This window comes from Heterodontus francisci, chromosome 3, assembly GCF_036365525.1.
Source record: "Heterodontus francisci isolate sHetFra1 chromosome 3, sHetFra1.hap1, whole genome shotgun sequence".
Lineage (NCBI taxonomy): Eukaryota > Metazoa > Chordata > Chondrichthyes > Heterodontiformes > Heterodontidae > Heterodontus > Heterodontus francisci.
In genome coordinates this window covers 160,067,179-160,087,313 of record NC_090373.1, presented here as the reverse complement: position 1 = coordinate 160,087,313, position 20,135 = coordinate 160,067,179, and the positions used below count along the sequence as shown (strand labels likewise).

General features: G+C 42.6%; 1 protein-coding gene across 2 annotated transcripts in view; it reads left to right on the top strand.

Moving 5' to 3' along the window:
- Positions 1-2,981, top strand: part of ostm1 (osteoclastogenesis associated transmembrane protein 1) — a 32,561-nt gene extending 29,580 nt beyond the window's left edge. For both annotated transcript variants that reach the window (XM_068027164.1, XM_068027163.1), the window contains exon 6: positions 1,159-2,981. In XM_068027164.1, the coding sequence (XP_067883265.1) occupies positions 1,159-1,214 (56 nt within the window). In that variant the 3' untranslated portion in view covers positions 1,215-2,981. The remainder of the gene's footprint in view (positions 1-1,158) is intronic.
- The last annotated feature ends 17,154 nt before the right edge of the window (positions 2,982-20,135 follow it).

Here is a 20,135-nt window from a genome sequence, read left to right as displayed (position 1 = left end):
TGCCATTCACACCTCCTCTAGACGCACCTTTTGTTTCTTCACTTGTCCCATTACCACTCGCTTTGGCCTGTACTATCAATTCTTTGTCATTTAATCTCTCCTGTCTTCCGCCCCATCCCAGACATTCCCTTTTGTTCTTTTTCTATTCTCCTCATTTCACTTGTGTAAAACCTATTACATTTCTAACTTTTCCCAGTTCTGATGAAAGGTCATTGACCTGAACATTAACTCTGTTTCTTTCTCCACAGATGCTGCCTGGCCTGCTGAGTATTTTCAGTACTTTTTGTTTTTATTACAATGATGAATGTAAATGGCAGCCACCACCAACAAATAGCATCCTTTTATCAGAGCTGCAGGCACATTGCTGGCAGAGGAACTCAGGCAGCCAGATGTTGCTGCTAATACCATGAAAACTACTCTAATATAAATAAATCAGATCAGAGTCTTACAGCATAGAAACAGACCCTTCGGCCCACCGCGTCCATGCTGACCATAATGCCTATCTATACTAATTCCACCTGCCTGCATTAATTCCATATCCCTCTATGCCTTGCACATTCAAGTACCTGTCCAGATGACTCTTGTACAGCAACAAAGCCCAACATTTGAACTGCACGTTGATGTGGCCTGTTGATGCAGATACATGGTACCAAAAGTGAGAAGTTGCTATCACTATCTCCAGAAGAGCGCAAAGTTACCAAAATAAGAGTTTTCCAAAATTAGCCCAGATCTTTTTGTTACTTGTGCTGTTATCAGTATATAAAATTATGAGAAGACTTGACTGGGTAGGTGTTGAGAAGTGTTTCCCTGGCTGGACAGTCCCGAGCTGGGATCATAGTCTCAGGATAAGGAGTTGCCATACTTAGGACTGAGATGGGGAGAAATTTCTTCACTTGGAGGGTTATGAACGTTTGGAATTCCCTGCCCCAGAAGGCTGTGGATGCTCAGTTATTGAGGCTGAAATCGATAGATTTTTGGACAGTAAGGGAATCTGGATATGGGTATAGTGTGGGAAAGTGGAGTTGACATAGAAGATCAGCCATGATCATCTCAAATGGCAGAGAAGGCTCAAGGGGCCATTTGGCCTGGTCCTGTTTTCTCGTACTTATGTTAATTAAAATAACTTGCACTAATTTTTCTTTTTATATTCACTTGTAGCTAAGCGCTTGAAGCCATGCAGCAGTGCAGCACGTATTGAAGACCAACCTTGCTGATTGTCTCCCAATATATAAAAAAAATGACCAGAATCATCATGTGCAGAGATCAAAAGATGAGGAAATGTTACACACATAAGAATGTGGTCTTTGCGCAATGCATCTTTACACCTTGTAATTTAATCATTTATCAGTATTTAAGAAACTATGTCTACTGAAAATTTGCACATTGGAGATAGGTTCAGATCACTTTTTATGCTTGTACTTAGATCTTGTCCTTACAGGTTAGCATTTGTGCAAGCAAACAGCTTCAGGTTGAATTCAAGCCAGATCAAGACCACTGAAACTATTCACTTTTCTAGCTCATTGATGGTGAAATCTTTTGTTTTTGTTTTTGCCATAAGTATGATTTTGCTACTGAGGAAAAATTCAAGCTTGAACCTAGTTTTATTTTGTTGAACTGCCTCAAGTTTGGGTAGACCCCAACTTCTTCAGATTTAATATTCATCCCTACTGTTTACATGTTAAGATAAAAGAGACTGCATTGAGAGAATTGCAAGCTTTTTGAAACTGTAAACTATTTGGATTTTCGTTGTTGACTAATCAAAACTTAGAATGGAACTTTTTGAAGCACAGCTGAATTAAAGCATACTGGATGTTGTTCCAGGAAATATTTCTCTCTTCCTGGTTTGATGCTGCCTTTATATTTTAACCGTGCTGATTTTAAATGATGCACTACTTTTGCAAAAAGTGGTAGTACTGTAGTTGCCTTTGTGATACCTTTTTCTTCAGTTCAGCATTTAGCTTGCTGATTTATTTTAGACTTTGTAATTTAACAGTGTACAGCAATCAGGCATTTAAGAAGGTAAACAACATGGTAAATGTGCACAGTGGCACAGTGGCGCAGTGGTTAGCACCGCAGCCTCGCAGCTCCAAGGACCCGGGTTCGATTCCGGGTGCTGCCTGTGTGGAGTTTGCAAGTTCTCCCTGTGTCTGCGTGGGTTTTCTCCGGGTGCTCCGGTTTCCTCCCACAAGCCAAAAGACTTGCAGGTTGATAGGTAAATTGGCCATTATAAATTGTCACTAGTATAGGTAGGTGGTAGGGAAATATAGGAACAGGTGGGGGTGTTTGGTAGTAATATGGGACTAGTGTAGGATTAGTATAAATGGGTGGTTGATGTTCGGCACAGACTCGGTGGGCCGAAGGGCCTGTTTCAGTGCTGTATCTCTAATCTAAATCTAATCTAAAGGTAGATTCAGAACATATCTTTAAATGAAACCAAGAAGTAGAACAGAATTTGAAACAAGTTAAGAGCAAATTTAGGATATTTGACGAGATGTCCTTCGCACAAAGAATGATAATCACATGCCACGGATGTCCAGGTAGTGATGATTACAGAATCCCTGGAATCTTTTGAACAATTGAATGCTGTGATGGTGGGGGAGGTTGGAGGATCTGTATGGAAGGCTTAGTGTGGATGTGTCAAATGGCTTTTATCTGTATTCACTTGGTGTTCTTTTGATCAGTGTTTGTCTGAAAATTGTATTTGTGAAAAGGTCTATTGTGAGCTTACATTGGGGACTCATTTAAGTTTTTGTTTCTGTTTACTATGTTTGTGGTTCTTGGATCACTTTTTTTGGGCAAGAATGAAGCATTCCATTTACTTTTTGTGTTCACCTACTGACTTGTAAATTACGTGAGGTTTGTGCGTGTCATTCCCCCCATTATTTAAGTAATCCTCATCATGTAAACCTTGCTGTTTTGGTTAAAACTTACTGATGCAACCAATATATTACATTTCCAATTAAAGTGTTTGAGTATTGTCATCCGAGTGTGCCTTTTTCTGAATCTTTCATTTTTTCTTCTTCTGTTAATGCTAAATGCATAGAGGTTGTTCTGAGATTTCATAATAGGGCTATGTTCACAAAGCCAAACGTAGTACTTAAATAAAAACCAAATGCAGGGAATGCTGGTGAGATCAGCATTTTCTGTCAGATTTTCATCTGACATTGTGTTCAAATTTATTTCAGTAAATTCATCACAGAAGGAGGCTGTTAACCCAGCAGCCTGTACCAATGCTGTCGGCTCTTCAACCGGAGCTGTCCAATCCCAATATACTACATAGCCCATTTTTAAATATCCAATGTGTGAGAATCCATAAATCCTATTAGTGAAGGTCTAATCTAGATAATTATGTAATTAACATTTGAAGTTGTTATGAGCAGATGTTTAAACGTATATCCTTGCTTTATAAATTGATCATATGAATATTTTGTTAATGGAGTACTTTTAATACTTGAGTAGACAAGTTTTATATAGGATTTGTTCACATGTTAAGACCTTGAAAGAACAAATAACAAAATTAAGCACTAGTGGCTATATAGCACAGGCTAATCTGCTGCAATATCATTAGATGACTTGATGGATTTCTGTTCTTGAGGCAGCCGGATGCATACTATGAAGACATGTCTCAGGGACATTGACCCAGCTGGTTGCTAATTTCCTATAAAGACCCTGAGAATTTGTACAGCCTAATCCAATTTTTCGACAAGCATGATGCATCAAATCCTAGTCACTTCTGCATATAGTTTCAGGTGATGACTTTCCAAGAGTTCCCAGAGACACAATCTTCTAATTGTATACATTTTTTGATTGTATAATATTTTGTGTGCAGTTACAGCAGCTGTTGTCTTTCTGAAGGATGAGTTTAAGTACTAACTTACATACATAAGTCAAGTGGACTGTGTAACAGGCATGCATTTTTCTGTGCCCCATGCTCCAATATGTGCTGCTTGTTGGGAGCACAAAATTGGGATAGTACCCTTCATAGATTGTGGGTATAACATCTTATTTAATTAGTAGGAATGGTGTTCCATGTGAATTATTGAACCCTTTGTTAGAATTATAGCCTCATTTATTTCAAAAAATTAACTTTATTCAGAAAATTTGTAAAAGTACTTTGCAGAACAGTTCAAATTTAACAAAGTACAGTACAGTTCAGTTTCTTTCAATAGTGTACATGGCACTCTGGGGCTCCTCACTACACTTAGAATTGGAGGTTTTTATGAGTTCCAGCCCCTTGTGTACTAGGACAGAGGGCCTTAAGACTGTGGCCTTTCCCCTTTGAACCTTTGTGCCGGCTGCCCCATGCCTCAGTGCGTCCCTTAGTACGTAGTCCTGGACCTCGGAATGTGCCAGTTTGCAAAACTGGGTCGTGGACAGTTTTTTGTTCTGGAAGACCAGCACGTTTCGGCCAGACAAGAGAGTGTCTTTCACCGAATTGATGGGCTTCCAGCAGCAGTTGATGTTTGTCTCTGTGGGTCCCTGGGAACAGCACAAATTTCTGTTACAGAGCTGCTTGGGATGAGCCTTGACAAAAACCCATTGCATGTTATTCCAGACCACCTTTGCAAATGCACATTCCAGTAGGGGGTGGGCGATGGTCTCCCCCCCTCCCCCCACTGCAGCTGCTTCGAGGGCAGCATGTGGTGACGCTGAGACCTCTGGGCGTGCATGAAGGATCTTCTTACCACTAGCCAAGCTGCATCTTGGTGCTTGTTTGGAACTTCTGGCAATGAGGCATTCTGTCAAATAACTGACAGTCTGTTCAGTGAACCATCTGATGGGATCCACCATCTTTCTTTCCTGCGGGGTCTTGAAAATGTTATGTGCAGACCACTGCCTGATGGACTTGTGGTCAAAGGTGTTTTTCTGCACAAACTTTTCCACAAGGGATTCGTGGTACAGTACGGTCCAAGTGAATGGAGCATTCTGCATCAATATGGCCAGACCCATCCATTGCAATTCAAGAGACAGAGCAACAGCACTTAGTGACACTTGGTGTTTGCATGCAAGTGTCAACCTAAAGCTTGATGCAGCTGCACATAAAGATGGCCGTCAGGATGAGGGTGATGTTGTTAAATAGAAACAGCTCTTCCTTTAGCAGGGAATGGAAATAAAGAAGTGGACATCATTTGTATGAGTTCCAGCCCCTTTGTGTACTGGGACAGAGGGCCTGAGACTGTGGCCTTTTCCCATTGAGCCTTTGTGCTGGCTGCCCCAAGTTTCAGTGCATTCCTCAGTACGTAGTCCTGGACCTTGGATGAATTCAAGACATATTGCTCCACACATGGAGTTATGAAAATGTAAAATGGACTTGTCCAACTGCCATATGTAAAATTAATTGAAATGTTTACAAGGGAGATGGATACTTATTTAGGGAGCAAGGATATTAGGGATATAGTCTAAAGAGGATTAAGGATAGAACTGTTAAAAGAAAAAAGACTTGCATTTATATCGCACTTTTCACAATCACTGGACATCTCCAAGTGCTTTACAGCCAATGAAGTACTTTTGAAGTGTATTCGCTGTTGTAATGAAGGAAACATGGCAACTAATTTGCACACAGCAAGCTCCCACAAACAGAAATGTGATAATAGCCAGGATATCTTCCTCCTGCTCTTCCAAACAGTACCAGCAAATCTTTTACATCCACCCAAGAAGGCAGACTGAGCCTCAGTTTAATATCTCAACCAAGAGAGAGCACCTCCAACTGTGCAGCACTGAAGTGTCAGCCTCAATTTTTGTGTTGAAGCGTTGGAATGGGACTTGAACCCAGAGGTGGGAGTGCCGCCAACTGAGCCACAGCTGACACTGTTTTAGTGAAGCAGTCATGAGAGCTAAATGGCCTATTACTACTCCTGTGTTTTAATACAATTTAGTGCAGGTATTCAACTATTTTAAAAATGGAAAGTTGCCTCTCTACTGTGTCAAATTTCTCAATCAAATCCCCACACTTAATTTCATTTTACTACATCAGGAGTCCATTTCCTCAATCTGGCATCCCTAACATTTGCTTGTGCTTCAATCCTGAGGTAACTGATTTGCAATTGGCCTTTGACCAGTGGAACTCCCTGTACTCTTGTATTGTGAATAATTATGGTGATGATCTGATACCTTTATGTATGTTTACAAGGGCCTCAGTTTTTGCTATGGTGCCTATTCGAACACATGGTTTGTAGTTGGGGTGGACTGCGTTCTAGTATGCTTTTAGTACAGCCATCCTCATATTTCAATAAAGTGTTAGTGGTTAACAAAGCTACATTTTGTTTTTATACTTAGAATCTGAGTTAAAATTTTCCTCTTCGTTGGAGCAAGAATTCACCAAAATATGAGCAGGAAAAAAAAGTCTGAGTGGGTCATTGCAAAATGGGGAAGGGAGACAAAGATGTAACTGCAAGTATTTCCTCCAAAGTATGAAATTTGTAAACTTTTATATTATCTAACTTGAAACCATTTTTCCTCCTTTCTTCCCTAAGCAAAAAGGAAACACGCTTATCTTCACTTTCAATGTATTTGCTTACAATATCCAAATAGTACAAAGAACAGTACAGCACAGGAACAGGCCATTCGGCCCTCCAAGCCTGAGCAGATCTTGATGCCTGCCTAAACTAAAACCTTCTGCACTTCCGGGGACCGTATCCCTCTATTCCCATCCTATTCATTGGTAAATTGGTAACTGTTCCTTGCCGTATTATTAGTTTGAATGTAGTATCTATTACGCAATGATTCAACTATTTGAGGTAATCTTCATGCGTTACAGCGATAGGCTACATCTAATGTCCTCTAACATTATTGAAAGGGCAGATTATTTGATCCTGATTATGGAGGAGGCCATTGCCAATATTTAGAATCCTAGAGACTATAGCACAGAAGATGACCATTTGGCCTATTACACAGGTGTCAGTGCGAGCTGTTCAACTGGAGTGAACTAATTTTTATACATGCTCTATGTCAGTATTTAAGTATATAGTCAACTCCACAACCCATAGCAGCATTTCATGGTAAAATCAACAATTTCCATTGGATTTGCATGTTAGGTAAACCAGTTGGAATGGCTGTTGGAATGTAAGACTCAAATCTGTCAGAACTAATTGGTTAATACCTTGAAAAAATAATGGACAAAAGTGTTTTATGACAGAAATATATAACCATGTCCTGTTAAAGTTTTAAAAATAGACATACAAATAGTTCCCTCTCCTGAAATGCTGTACCTTTTACTTTCAAAACCACTATTGTCACCCACCTCTGCCTCAGAAGAATGAAAGCGGCAATGTCATGGGTAAACCATTACCTCCAAGTTCCCCTCTAAGCCACAGATTATCCTGATGGCTATATATCACCCTTCTTTCGTTGCCACCGGATCAGAATCCCAGCTGATGCCATCGTAGCAGCACCATTAAAACTTCACTTCTTCAAGAAGATAGCCCACCCCCCAAGGTAACTAGGTCTGGGCAGTAAATGTGGCCTTGCCTGCAAACTTAGAACAAAGAAAGAAAAAATGATCCGGAGGGAGAGTTTATAGTGACAGGTATCGAAGCTTTTCTCCCCACTAGAATTGAGAACATTAGGGAGAGACCAAACAGGATTTCAAGATTATGAAAGGTTTTCAAAGGCTAAATAGTGAAAAATGATATCTACTGAAATAAGTACTATGGGCACAGACTCAGGATTACCACTGGAAGAAGGCAGGGCAAGTTAAAAGTCAAGTCAAGAGGCTTATGATAACATAACTACATGTAGCTAATAAGTCAGAGACTAAACCATCTTTTAAATGGAAACCAATAAAGTAATTGAAAAAGAACATGGGTAAGCACAGGGAAATGAGATTCAAACATGCCAAACTAGTAAAAGCTGACCAACCATGTCAAAAAACTGTCAACTGAAAAATCACCGTGAATGCAGGCAAGATCATGAGGAGGATTTTAAAGGAGAAAAGAGACGTGCAGTGAATTAGGGAGGTACTTCCCAAGTAAAGGGCCTAGACAGCTGAGGTATGGCTGCCAATGGTGGGGGTATGCCTAACTAGCCAGAATTGGAGGAAGGCAGAGGCCTCAAAATGTTTTAGGCAAGGCCAGGCTGGATTTAAATATGAGGATGACAATTTTAACTTTGAGATGTTGGTGGACTGAGAGCCAATATAGATCAGTGAGTACATGGGTGATGGGTGACTTTGACTTGGGTGCAATATGGGATACACAGCACAGAGTTTTGGATGAGCTGAAGTTTATGGAGGGTGGCGAATGGGAGGCTGGCCAGAAGGAAATTGCAATAGTCTGGAAGTGGCAATGTATGGATAAGGGCTTTGCCAGCAGATGGGCTGAGTCGAGCAGAATGGGCAATGTTAAGGAAGTGAAGGTAGGTGGCCTTTGAGATGCGGAGTATGGGTTCAGAAGCTCAGCTCAGGGTCAAATAGGACACCAAGGTTGTGAACAGTCTATTTAAATCTGAGACTAGCTAGAGAGGAGGATGGAATTAGTGGTGAGGGTCTGGAGTTTATGATGTGGAATAAAGATGATTTCAGCCTTCTCGGTGCTTAACTGGAGGATATTATGGCTGATCCAGGAATGGATGTTGAATACACAGTCTGATAAAGTGACAGTTGAGGGGTCAAGATAGATGGCAGTGTTACAGAGCTGGGTGCCAAAGGCATATACATTTAGATGGGTGTATTCAGCGTCCACTGTCACTTTCAATGGAAAATTTTAGAGCCATCAGACTAGCATACTAACACATTTCCCACTAATGTAGAGGAAAATGTTTCTTAATGTTACTTAAAGTTTAGCCCTATATTCTCTGGAGTTTAGAAGTATGAGAGGCATACAGGATTCTGAAAGGGCTTGATCGGGTAGAAGCTGAGAGATTGTTCCCACTGGTCAGGGAATCTAGAACACGGGGACACAGTCTCAGGATAAGGGGCAAATCATTCAGGACTGAGATGAGGAGAAATTACTGCACCTAGAGGGTTGTGAATCTTTGATTGATGAATATATTTAAGGCTGGGATAGACAGATTTTTGGTCTCGCAGGGAATCAAGGGATATGGGGAGCGGGCAGGAAAGTGGAATTGAAGCCCACGATCAGCCATGATCGTATTTAATGGTGGAGTAGGCTTGATGGGCCATGTGGTCTATTTCTGCTTCTATATCTTGTGTTCTTGAGAGATGCTCAAGAACGATGCTGCTTTAACGTCTCACATTGAAGAGTGCCTGCAGAGTCTCATCGACAGGTTTGCGGCTGCCTGCAATGAATTTGGCCTAACCATCAGCCTCAAGAAAACGAACATCATGGGGCAGGATGTCAGAAATGCTCCATCCATCAATATTGGCGACCACACTCTGGAAGTGGTTCAAGAGTTCACCTACCTAGGCTCAACTATCACCATAACCTGTGTCTTGATGCAGAAATCAACAAGCGCATGGGAAAGGCTTCCACTGCTATTTCCAGACTGGCCAAGAGAGTGTGGGAAAATGGCACACTGACACGGAACACAAAAGTCCGAGTGTATCAGGCCTGTGTCTTCAGTACCTTGCTCTATGGCAGCGAGGCCTGGACAACGTATGTCAGCCAAGAGCGACGTCTCAATTCATTCCATCTTCGCTGCCTTCGGAGAATACTTGGCATCAGGTGGCAGGACCGTATCTCCAACACAGAAGTCCTCGAGGCGGCCAACATCCCCAGCTTGTACACACTACTGAGTCAGCGGCGCTTGAGATGGCTTGGCCATGTGAGCCGCATGGAAGATGGCAGGATCCCCAAAGACACATTGTACAGCGAGCTCGCCACTGGTATCAGACCCACCGGCCGTCCATGTCTCCGCTTTAAAGACGTCTGCAAACGCGACATGAAATCCTGTGACATTGATCACAATTCGTGGGAGTCAGTTGCCAGCGTTCGCCAGAGCTGGCGGGCAGCCATAAAGACGGGGCTAAAATGTGGCGAGTCGAAGAGACTTAGTAGTTGGCAGGAAAAAAGACAGAGGCGCAAGGGGAGAGCCAACTGTGCAACAGCCCCGACAAACAAATTTCTCTGCAGCACCTGTGGGAGAGTCTGTCACTCTAGAATTGGCCTTTATAGCCACTCCAGGCGCTGCTTCACAAACCACTGACCACCTCCAGGCGCGTATCCATTGTCTCTCGAGATAAGGAGGCCCAAAAAAGAAGAAAAAAGGCTAGATGGACCATGTGGTCTATTTCTGCTTCTATATCTTGTGTTCTTGAGAGATCAACTTGTAACAGTGATGGAGAAGTCCATGATAGAATAATGATGTATGGACTCTGAATGGAATAAGCCTTTTCCTCACTGGACTTTTCATTTTACTTGCAATAACTTTAAATAGTCTCCCCAGTTGAACTAAATGATTAATTTATAAGTAGGAAAGTGAGGGTGGATCATAGATTATTGCTTTAAAAAAGAATGACATGCCATTCTGAACGTTTTGGTGGTTATTACTTTATGGATTACAATTGTTACCCATCACACCATGTCTAATAGCATTATGTATATATCCTACATCATATGATTGCAGGCCCCTGAAAGCCATCATTCATTCCTTCTGCTAAAGCCAGTTAACGTGGTGGGTTCAAGAATGACAGCTTTGATACTGCAGGCAGTTGCTTTTTGAACACGTTCATGTTAAGTAGGTCTGAAAGTCATTACACTGCGTCTCTAAGTGGTGAAGAAAGCGGCTTTCCTTGCCTTAGTACCTGCTAAGCCTGAAGAACATATTCATGTGACTTGGAAGAAAAGTTCAAACGACAAGGCAACTCCAAAGAAAAATTGATAATAGATCCTGGTAATTTTGCAATGAAGTATCGTTTTGAGTTCAGCGCATTGTTTTTGGGAGAGGGGATTGCGGGTTAAGATATTGTAAACATTATCAGGTTATGCTTTTTTTGTGCATTTGTAAGTGCATATGCAATCAGCTTCCATTGTGTTGGATGTTGCATAACCATTACTTCAGACCTACCTAGTTAATGTGAACCAGCAGTTTAGCTTGTAACAGCACGGGGATCTGTAAAACAATTCCCGTAATTAACAATTTAAAAATTGCTTTTGGTGTTCTGCAGAGCTAGAAGCAGGAGTCATTTGTTCCCAGTTCAGTCAGTTTATTCTTGGAAGGCTTCACTCTTTTACATTGGCTGAATAAGAGTTTAGAGAGGCCTGATGGAACATTTCCACAATTAGGTAAGGGTATCAAGGGATATGATGTTAAGCGGGGTAAATGGAATTGAGGTATAGATCTAATTGATCAAGTGGCTTAATGGCCTACTCCTGTTCCTGTGGTCCTATTAAATGCACGGCCCCTAAACCACAGCTGTCATTTTCAAAGGTCTGAATACAACAAATTACCTGTAAATTGATTTCAAAATAAAATTGATATTCTGACCTCTGAACAGTAATATAAATGGTTCTTGTTCCACAGTAGTGCCGGAACAGTTAGTATAAGAATAGGGCAATTACCAGGAGGAATCATTCCTAATGTGCTTGGGCAATGTTCCCACCTGTCTAATCTTTTTAAATTTCCATGAAAGAGCTTTGGCAGTATTGAATACCTAGTTCCTAAATGAGAAATCACTTTAAAGAAATATGACACTATAAACTGATTTAATGTGACAGCCTCATGTAGCATAATTAACTTATTAATATTAACTGTGCCAGGAGCTTGGCTGTATTATTAAAAGGAAGCAAGATTAACAACTGATTCTTAAATGTTGGGATTAGCAGGAAACTACCAGGGCCCAATTTTCCCACGCAAGTGCCTCAGCAGCTATCAGTTAACTCAATCCATACTGGGAATTGAACTTGAGACCACCTTGTTTGATTGGCTTTATAGACATTTATGCTGTGTGACTGTAGATACAGATTCTTAACATATTTTCTTGAAGTTCCTTTCTCTGCTATTATAGTGGAAGTGTTAACTCATTTGAAATAAATAAATTACCACCTCCACTAAATAAGCATAGAGACATTTCAGATCAATGCATTAAGTTTTTAAAATTAGTTGTCAGGATGGAGGCATCACTTACAAGGCATTTATTGCCCATCGTTAATTGCCCTGAACAGATGGTGCTGGGGTTTATTCTTGAATCGGTACATGAAGCAATTTGATACAATTGAGTGGCTTGCTAGAGCACTTCATAAGGCATTTCAGAGTCAAACACATTGGTGTGGGACTGTGGTCACAAAATAGCCCAGACCAGTTGAGTTTCTAGTAATAAAAGTGATCATATCCAGTGAGTAGTTACAGACCAGGAATATTACAGGTCCAACCCCCACTCTGTGTTATGTTGCCAAGGCTGTTAAAAAAATGCATACAGGGTCCTTAGCTTTATAAATAGAGGCACAGGGCTAGATTTTAACTTCATAACACGCTGGAAGTAGGGGTTTCTGGTAGTTTGCGGGGAAGCTGGAAGTAAGTGCAGCATACCACTCTGTCATCAATGGCTCAGTTGGTAGCACTTTTGCCTCTGAGTCACAAGGTTCTGGGTGCAAATCCCCCCACTCCAGGACTTGAGCACAAAAAGCAGAGTTGATACTCCAGTGCTGCACTGTCAGAGGTGGTGCCTTTTGGTTAGAGCTGAGAAATCATATAGATGTCATTAATGGTGTATTCCAGAGGCCACCAAGAAGTGAGAAAGATATATAAAGGAACACATTTGCAAGAAAATTACAGAAAGATGCAAAAACTATTGAGTAGTTACAATAGATTTAGCAGGATCGTTGCAGGGATGGGGGATTTTAGTTACAAAGTTAGATTAGAAAATTTGGGGTTTGTTCTCCTTAATGCAAAGGAGATTGTGGGGAAATTTAATAGATGGTACAAGGACTAGGGGACACAGATTGAAATTTTTCGGCAGGAATTGCAGGGGCGATGTGAAGAAGAACTTTTTTACGCAGCGGGTGTCATGACTTGGAACTCGTTGCCCACAAGGGTGGTGGAAGCAGAGACGATCAATGATTTGAAAAGGAAATTGGATGGTCACTTGAAGGAAATAAACTTGCAGGGCTATGGGAATTGAGCGGGGAGTGGGTTGCTCTGTGGAGAGTCAGCGTTGACTCAATGGACCGAATTTCCTCCTTCTGAGCCATAAATGACCCTATGGGGGAATTTAATTCTCCTAACATAGACTGGGATAGTAATAGTTATCACACCTACACAATCCGAACTTATGAACTATAAAATGGAATTATGAAGTAAAACCAAACGGACACTTTTCATGTGAACAAAATAGAGGATGAGGTCAGGTGACTTTCCTTTCTTGCCAATACACAAAACTACAAGAACCCTGAGCTAATTTTCATGTCTGAACAAGTCTTGGAGAAGTCATTCAAATACAAATGACCTTTCTGGACACATCCCTGAGAAATCATTAAAATTCAAACGACCTTTCCTGTGGTAATTAAAAAGCTAGTCTAGTGGTGATTGGCGATTGTTGTAAAAACACATCTGGTTCACTAATGTCCTTTAGGGAAGCAAATCTGCTGTCCTTACCTGGTTTGGCCTACATGTACTCCAGACTCACAGAAATGTGGTTAACTCTTAAATGGCCTCTGAAATGGCCTCGCAAGCCACTCAGTTGTATCAAACTGCTACAAAGTCTAAGAAAATGAATGAAATCAGACAGACCACCCTGCATCGACCCAGGCACTGGAAACAACAACGACAACAGCAAATCCAGCCCTGTCGACCCTGCAAAGTCCTTCTTACTAACATCTGGGGGTGTGTGCCAAAGGTGGGAGAGCTGTCCCACAGACTAGTCAAACAACAGCCTGACAGAGTCATACTCACCGAATCATACCTTACAGACAATGTCCCAGACACCACCATCATCATTCCCAGGTATGTCCTGTCCCACCGGCAAGACAGACCCATCAGAGGTGGCGGCAGAGTGGTATACAGTGACATACAGTTGCCCTGGAGTCCTCAACATTGACTCCTGACCCCATGAAGTCTCATGGCCTGTCAAATATGTGCAAGGAAACCTGCTGCTGATTACCACCTACCGCCCCCCACTCAACTGATGAATCTGCTTCTCCATGTTGAATACCAATTGGAAGAAGCACTGAGGGTGGCAAGGGCACAAAATGTACACTGGGTGGGGGACTTCAATTTCCATCACCAAGAGTGGCTTGATAGCACCGCTAATGACCGAGCTGGCCGAGTCCTAAAGGAATAGGTGGCTAGACTGGGCCTGCAGCTGGCGGTGAGGGAATTAACAAGAGGAAAAAATCTACTTGACCTCATCCTCACCAATCTACCTGTCGCAGATGCATCGGTCCATGACAGAATTGGTAGGAGTGACCACCGCACATTCCTTGTGGAGTAATGTCCCGTCTTCACACTGAGGATACCCTCCATCGTGTTGTGTGCACTGCTACCAGCTAAATGGGATAGATTTTGAACAGATCTAGCAACTCAAAACTGGATATCCATGAGGGGCCATCACCAGCAGCAGAATTGTATCCAACCACAATCTGTAACCTCATGGTCCCGGATATCCCCCACTCTACCATTACCATCAAGCCGGGGTACCAACCCTGGTTCACTGACCAGTTCAGGAGGACATGCCAGGAGCAGCACCAGGCATCCTAAAAATGAGGTGTGCACCTGGTGAAGTTACAGCACAGGATGACTTGCATGCCAAACAACGGAAGCAGCTTGCAATAGACAGAGCTAAGTGATCCGACAGCCAACCGATCAGATCTAAGCTTGGCAGTCCTGCCACATCCAGTCGTGAATGGTGGTGGACAATTAAACAATTGACAGCTGGAGGAGGCACCACAGACATCCCATCCTCAATGATGGGGGAGCTCAGCACATTCGTGCAAAGGATAAGGCTGAAGCATTTGCATCCATTTTCATCCAGAAGTGCCGAGTGGATGATCCATTTCGGCCTCCTCCTGAGGTCCCCTGCATTACAACTGCCAGTTTTCAGCCGATCTGATTCACTCCACGTAACATCAAGAAATGGCCGAAGACACTGGGATACTGCAAAGGCTATGGGCCCTGACGACATTCCGACAAAAGTACGAAGACTTGTGCTCCAGAATTAGCCGCGCCCCTAGCCAAGCTGTTCCAGTACAGCTACAACACTGTTATTTACCGGACAATGTGTAAAATTGCCCAGGTATGTCCTGTATACAAAAAGCAGAGCAAATCCGACCCAGCCAATTACCACCCTATCAGTCTACTCCCGATCATCAGCAAAGTGATGGAAGGGGTCGTCGACAGTGCTATCAAGTGGCACTTGCTCAGCAATAACCTGCTCAGTGACGCTCAGTCTGGGTTCCGCCAGGGCCATTCAGCTCCTGACCTCATTAATGCCTTGGTGCAAACATGGACTAAACAGCTGAACCCCAGAGGTGAGAGTGACTGCCCTTGACATCAAGGCAGCATTTGACTGAGTATAGCATCAAGGAGCCCTAGCAAAACTGGAGTCAATAGGAATCAGGGGAAAACTCTGTGCTGGTTGAAGTCATACCTAGGGTAAAGGAAGATGATTGTGGTTGTTGGAGGTCAATCATTTCAGCTCCAGAACATCACTGCAGGAGTTCCTCAGGGTAGTGTCCTTGACTCAACCATCTTCAGCTGCTTCATCAATGAACTTCCTTCAATCATAAGGTCAGAAGTGGGGATGTTCGCTGATGATTGCACAATGTAAAGCACCATTCGCAACTCCTCAGATACTGAAGCAGCCTGTGTCCAGATGCAGCAAGACCTGGACAATATCCAGGCTTGGGCTGATACGTGGCAAGTAACATTCGTGCCACACAAGTGCCAGGCAATAACCACCTCAAGCAAGAGAGAATCTAACTATCTGTCCTTAATGTTCAATGACATTATCATTGCTGAATCCCCCACTATCAACATCCTGATGGGTTACCATTGACCAGAAACTGAACTGGAGTAACCATATAAATACCGTTGCTACAAGAGCAGGTCAGAGGCTTTTTCTTTCATTCATTCATGGGATGTGGGCATCACTGGCTAGGCCAGCATTTATTGCCCATCCCTAATTGCCCTTGAGAAGGTGGTGGTGAGCTACCTTCCTGAACCGCTGCAGTCCTTGGGGTGTAGGTACACCCACAGTGTTGTTAGGGAGGGAGTTGCAGGATTTTGACCCAGTGACAGAGAAGGAACAGCGATAGAGTTCCAAGTCAGGATGGTGTGTGACTTGGAGGGGAAATTGCAGGTGGTGGTGTTCCCATGCAACTGCTGCCCTTATCCTTCCAGGTGGTAGAGGTCAGAGGTTTGGAAGGTGCTGTTAAAGGAGCCTTGGTGAGTTGCTGCAGTGCATCTTGTAGATGGTACCCACTGCTGCCACTGTGCATTGGTGGTGGAGGGAGTGAATGTTTGTGGATGGTGTGCCAATCAAGTGGTCTGTTTTGTCCTGGATGGTGTCGAGCTTCTTGAGTATTGTTGGAGCTGCACCCATCCAGGCAAGTAGAGAATAGTCCATCACACTCCTGACTTGTGCCTTGTAGATGGTGAACAGGCTTTGGGGAGTCAGGAGGTGAGTTACTTGCCGCAGGATTCCTAGCCTCTGACCTGCTCTTGTAGCCTTGGTATTTATATGGCTACTCCAGTTCAGTATCTGCGCCATTGGAGATTTTTTTCTGCATATAGACTGGGACAAGCAAATTGGCAACAGTGGTCTAGAAAATGAATTTGTAGAGTGTTTTGTGACAGTTTCTTGGAGCAATATGTTGTAGAACCGACTAGGGATAAAGTTATCTTGGATCTGATATTGTGTAATGTTTAGTTTAGTTTAGTTTAGTTTAGAGATACAGCACTGAAACAGGCCCTTCGGCCCACCGAGTCTGTGCCGACCATCAACCACCCATTTATACTAATCCTACACTAATTTCATATTCCTACCGCATCCCCACCTGTCCCTATATTTTTCCCTACCACCTACCTATACTCGGGGCAATTGCTAATGGCCAATTTACCTATCAACCTGCAAGTCTTTGGCATGTGGGAGGAAACCGGAGCACCCGGAGGAAACCCACGCAGACACAGGGAGAACTTGCAAACTCCACGCAGGCAGTACCCGGAATTGAACCCGGGTCCCTGGAGTTGTGAGGCTGCAGTGCTAACCACTGCGCCACTGTGCCGCCCTAATGAAGCAGGGTTAATAAGCAATGTCATAGTAAAAGATCCACTGGGAAATAGTGATCATAATACCATTGAATTTCATGTTAACTTTGAAAGTGACACATTTCAATCACAAACAAGAATCTTAAACTTAAACAAAGCCAATTATGAAGGTATGAGGGGAGAACTGGCTAAGGTTAATTGGGTAAATAGACTGGAAGGTATGGCGGTATATGAACAGTGGGAAACATTTAAAGAAACAATTCAAAGGGTTCAACAAAAGTACACTCCATTCAAAAACAAAAACACATCCAGAAATACCCATCAGTGGCTCACACGGGAAGTTAAGGAGAGTATTAGACTAGAAGAAGAGGCTTACAATGTTGCAAATAAAAAAATAGTAGCAAGTCTGAGGATTGGGAATGATTTAGAAACCAGCAAAGGGCCACCAAAAAGTTAAACAAAGGGAGAAAAATAGAATTTGAGAGTAAACTAGCCAGCAATATAAAAACAGATTGTAAGAGCTTTTATAAGTACATAAAAAGGAAGAGAGTAGCTAAAGTAGATGTTGGTCCCTTATAGGCAGAGAGAGGAGAAATCATCATGGGGAATGAGGAAATGGCAGAGGCATTGAACAAATATTTTGTGTCTGTCTTCACAGTAGAAGACACAAGTTCCATACCAGAAATAGGCAGCAACCTAGGGGCTAAAAAGGGTGAGTAAATTAAGGATATTGATATCAGTCGAGAAAAAGTATTAGAGAAATTGAGGGACTAAAATCTGACAAGTCCCTAGGACCATATGGCCTACATCCTAGGGTTCTAAAAGAGATAGCTGCAGAGATAGTGGATGCGCTGACTATGATTGTCCAGAATTCCTTAGATTCAGGAATGGTTCCGTCAGAGTGGAAGTTGGCAAAATGTTGCGCTGCTTTTCAAGAAAGGAGGTGAGAGAAACTAGGGAACAACAGGTCAGTTAGCCTGACATCAGTCGTTGGCGGATGCTGGAAACTATTACTAAGGAGTCTTAACATTGCAATTGGAAAAGCATAGTATGATTAGAACAAGTCAGCATGGTTTTTCTAAAAGGAGATCCTGCTTTACAACTTTGTTAGGGTTTTCTGAGGATCTAACCAGTAGAGTAGATAAAGGGGAACCAGGAGTTGTAGTATACCTGGATTTCCAAAAGGCATTCAATAAGGTGCCACACAAAAGATTAATAGGCAAGATAAGGGCTCATGGTATTGGGGGTAATATATCAGCGTGGATAGAGGATTGGTTAACAGAGAGGAAGCAGAGAGTGGGCATAAATGGGGCATTTTCAAGTTGGCAGGCAGTGAATAATGGGGTGCTGCAAGGATCAGTGCTGGGGCCTCAGCTATTTACACTATATTAATGACTTGGATGCAGAGACAGAGAGTAATGTATCTAAGTTTGCTGATGATACCAAGTTTGGTGGAAAGGTAAGCTGCGGGAAAGATGTAGAGAGACTGCAAAGAGATATAGACAGATTAAGTAAGTGGGAAATGGAGTATAATGTAAGGAAGTGTGAAGTTGCTCACTTTGGTTGTAAAAATAGAAAAGCAGAATATTTTTATAAGGTGTGAAACTGTTCAGTGTTGATGTTCAGAGACACTTGGGGGTACTCGTACAAGGAACGCACAAAGTTAACATGCAGGTGCAGCAGGCTACTAGGAAGGCAAATGGCATGTTGGCCGTTATTGCAAGGGGATTGGAGTATAGAAATAAAGAAGTCTTACTAAAATTGTATCAGGCTTTGGTGAGACCGCACCTGGAATACTGTGTGCAGTTATGGTTAGCACCGCAGCCTCACAGCTCCAGGGACCCGGGTTCGATTCTGGGTACTGCCTATGTGGAGTTTGTAAGTTCTCCCTGTGACCACGTGGGTTTTCGCCGGGTGCTCCGGTTTCCTCCCACAGCCAAAGACTTGCAGGTGATAGGTAAATTGGCTGTTGTAAATTGCCCCTAGTGTAGGTAGGTGGTAGGGAATATGGGATTACTGTAGGATTAGTGTAAGTGGGTGGTTGTTGGTCGGCACAGACTCGGTGGGCCGAAGGGCCTGTTTCAGTGCTGTATCTCTAAATAAAAATAAATAAATATTTAAGAAAGGATATACTTGCACTTGAGACAGTGCAGCGAAGATTTACTAAATTGGTCCCTGGGATGAGGGGGTTGTCCTATGATGAGAGGCTGAGTAAATTGGGCTTATATTCTTTGGAGTTTAGAAGAATGAGAGGTGATCTAATTAAGACATACAAGATTCTGAAAGGGCTTGAGTAGGTAGAAGCTGAAAGATTGTTCCCACTGGTCAGGGAATCTAGAACAGGGGGACACAGCCTCAGGATAAGGGGTCAATCGTTCAGGACTGAGACAAGGAGAAATTACTTCACTCAAAGGGTTGTGAATCTTTGGAGTTCTCTACCCTTGTGGTTTGTGGATGCTCCATCATTGAATACATTTACGGCTGGGATAGATAGATTTTTGGACTTGCAGGGAATCAAGGGATATAGGGAGCGGGCAGGAAAGTGGAATTGAAGCCCAAGATCGTATTGAATGGCGGAGCAGGCTCAATGGACCATATGGTCTACTCCTGCTCCTATTTCTTGTGCTCTTGTGTTCTTGTATGGAAAAGAAAAAGGAGCAATTCAAAGTAAAAATAATTAATTGGGGAGGGCCAATTTCAATGGGGTGAGAACGGATCTGACCCAGGTAAATGGGAATCAAAGATTGGCAGGCAAAACTGTAACTGAACAATGGGCTGGCTTTAAAGAGGAGATAGTTCAGGTACAGTCGAGGTACATTCCCACAAAGGGGAAAGATAGGATACACAAAGCCAGAGCTCTCTGGATGATGAAAGAGACAGAGAGTAAGATGAAGCAAAAAAAGGTACATATGACAGATGTCAATTTGATAATACAAGTTAGAGCCAGGGTGAATATAAAAAGTTTAGAGAAGTGAAAAAAGAAATAAGAGCAGCAAAGCGGGAGTATGAGAAGAGACTGGCAGTAAACATAAAAGAGA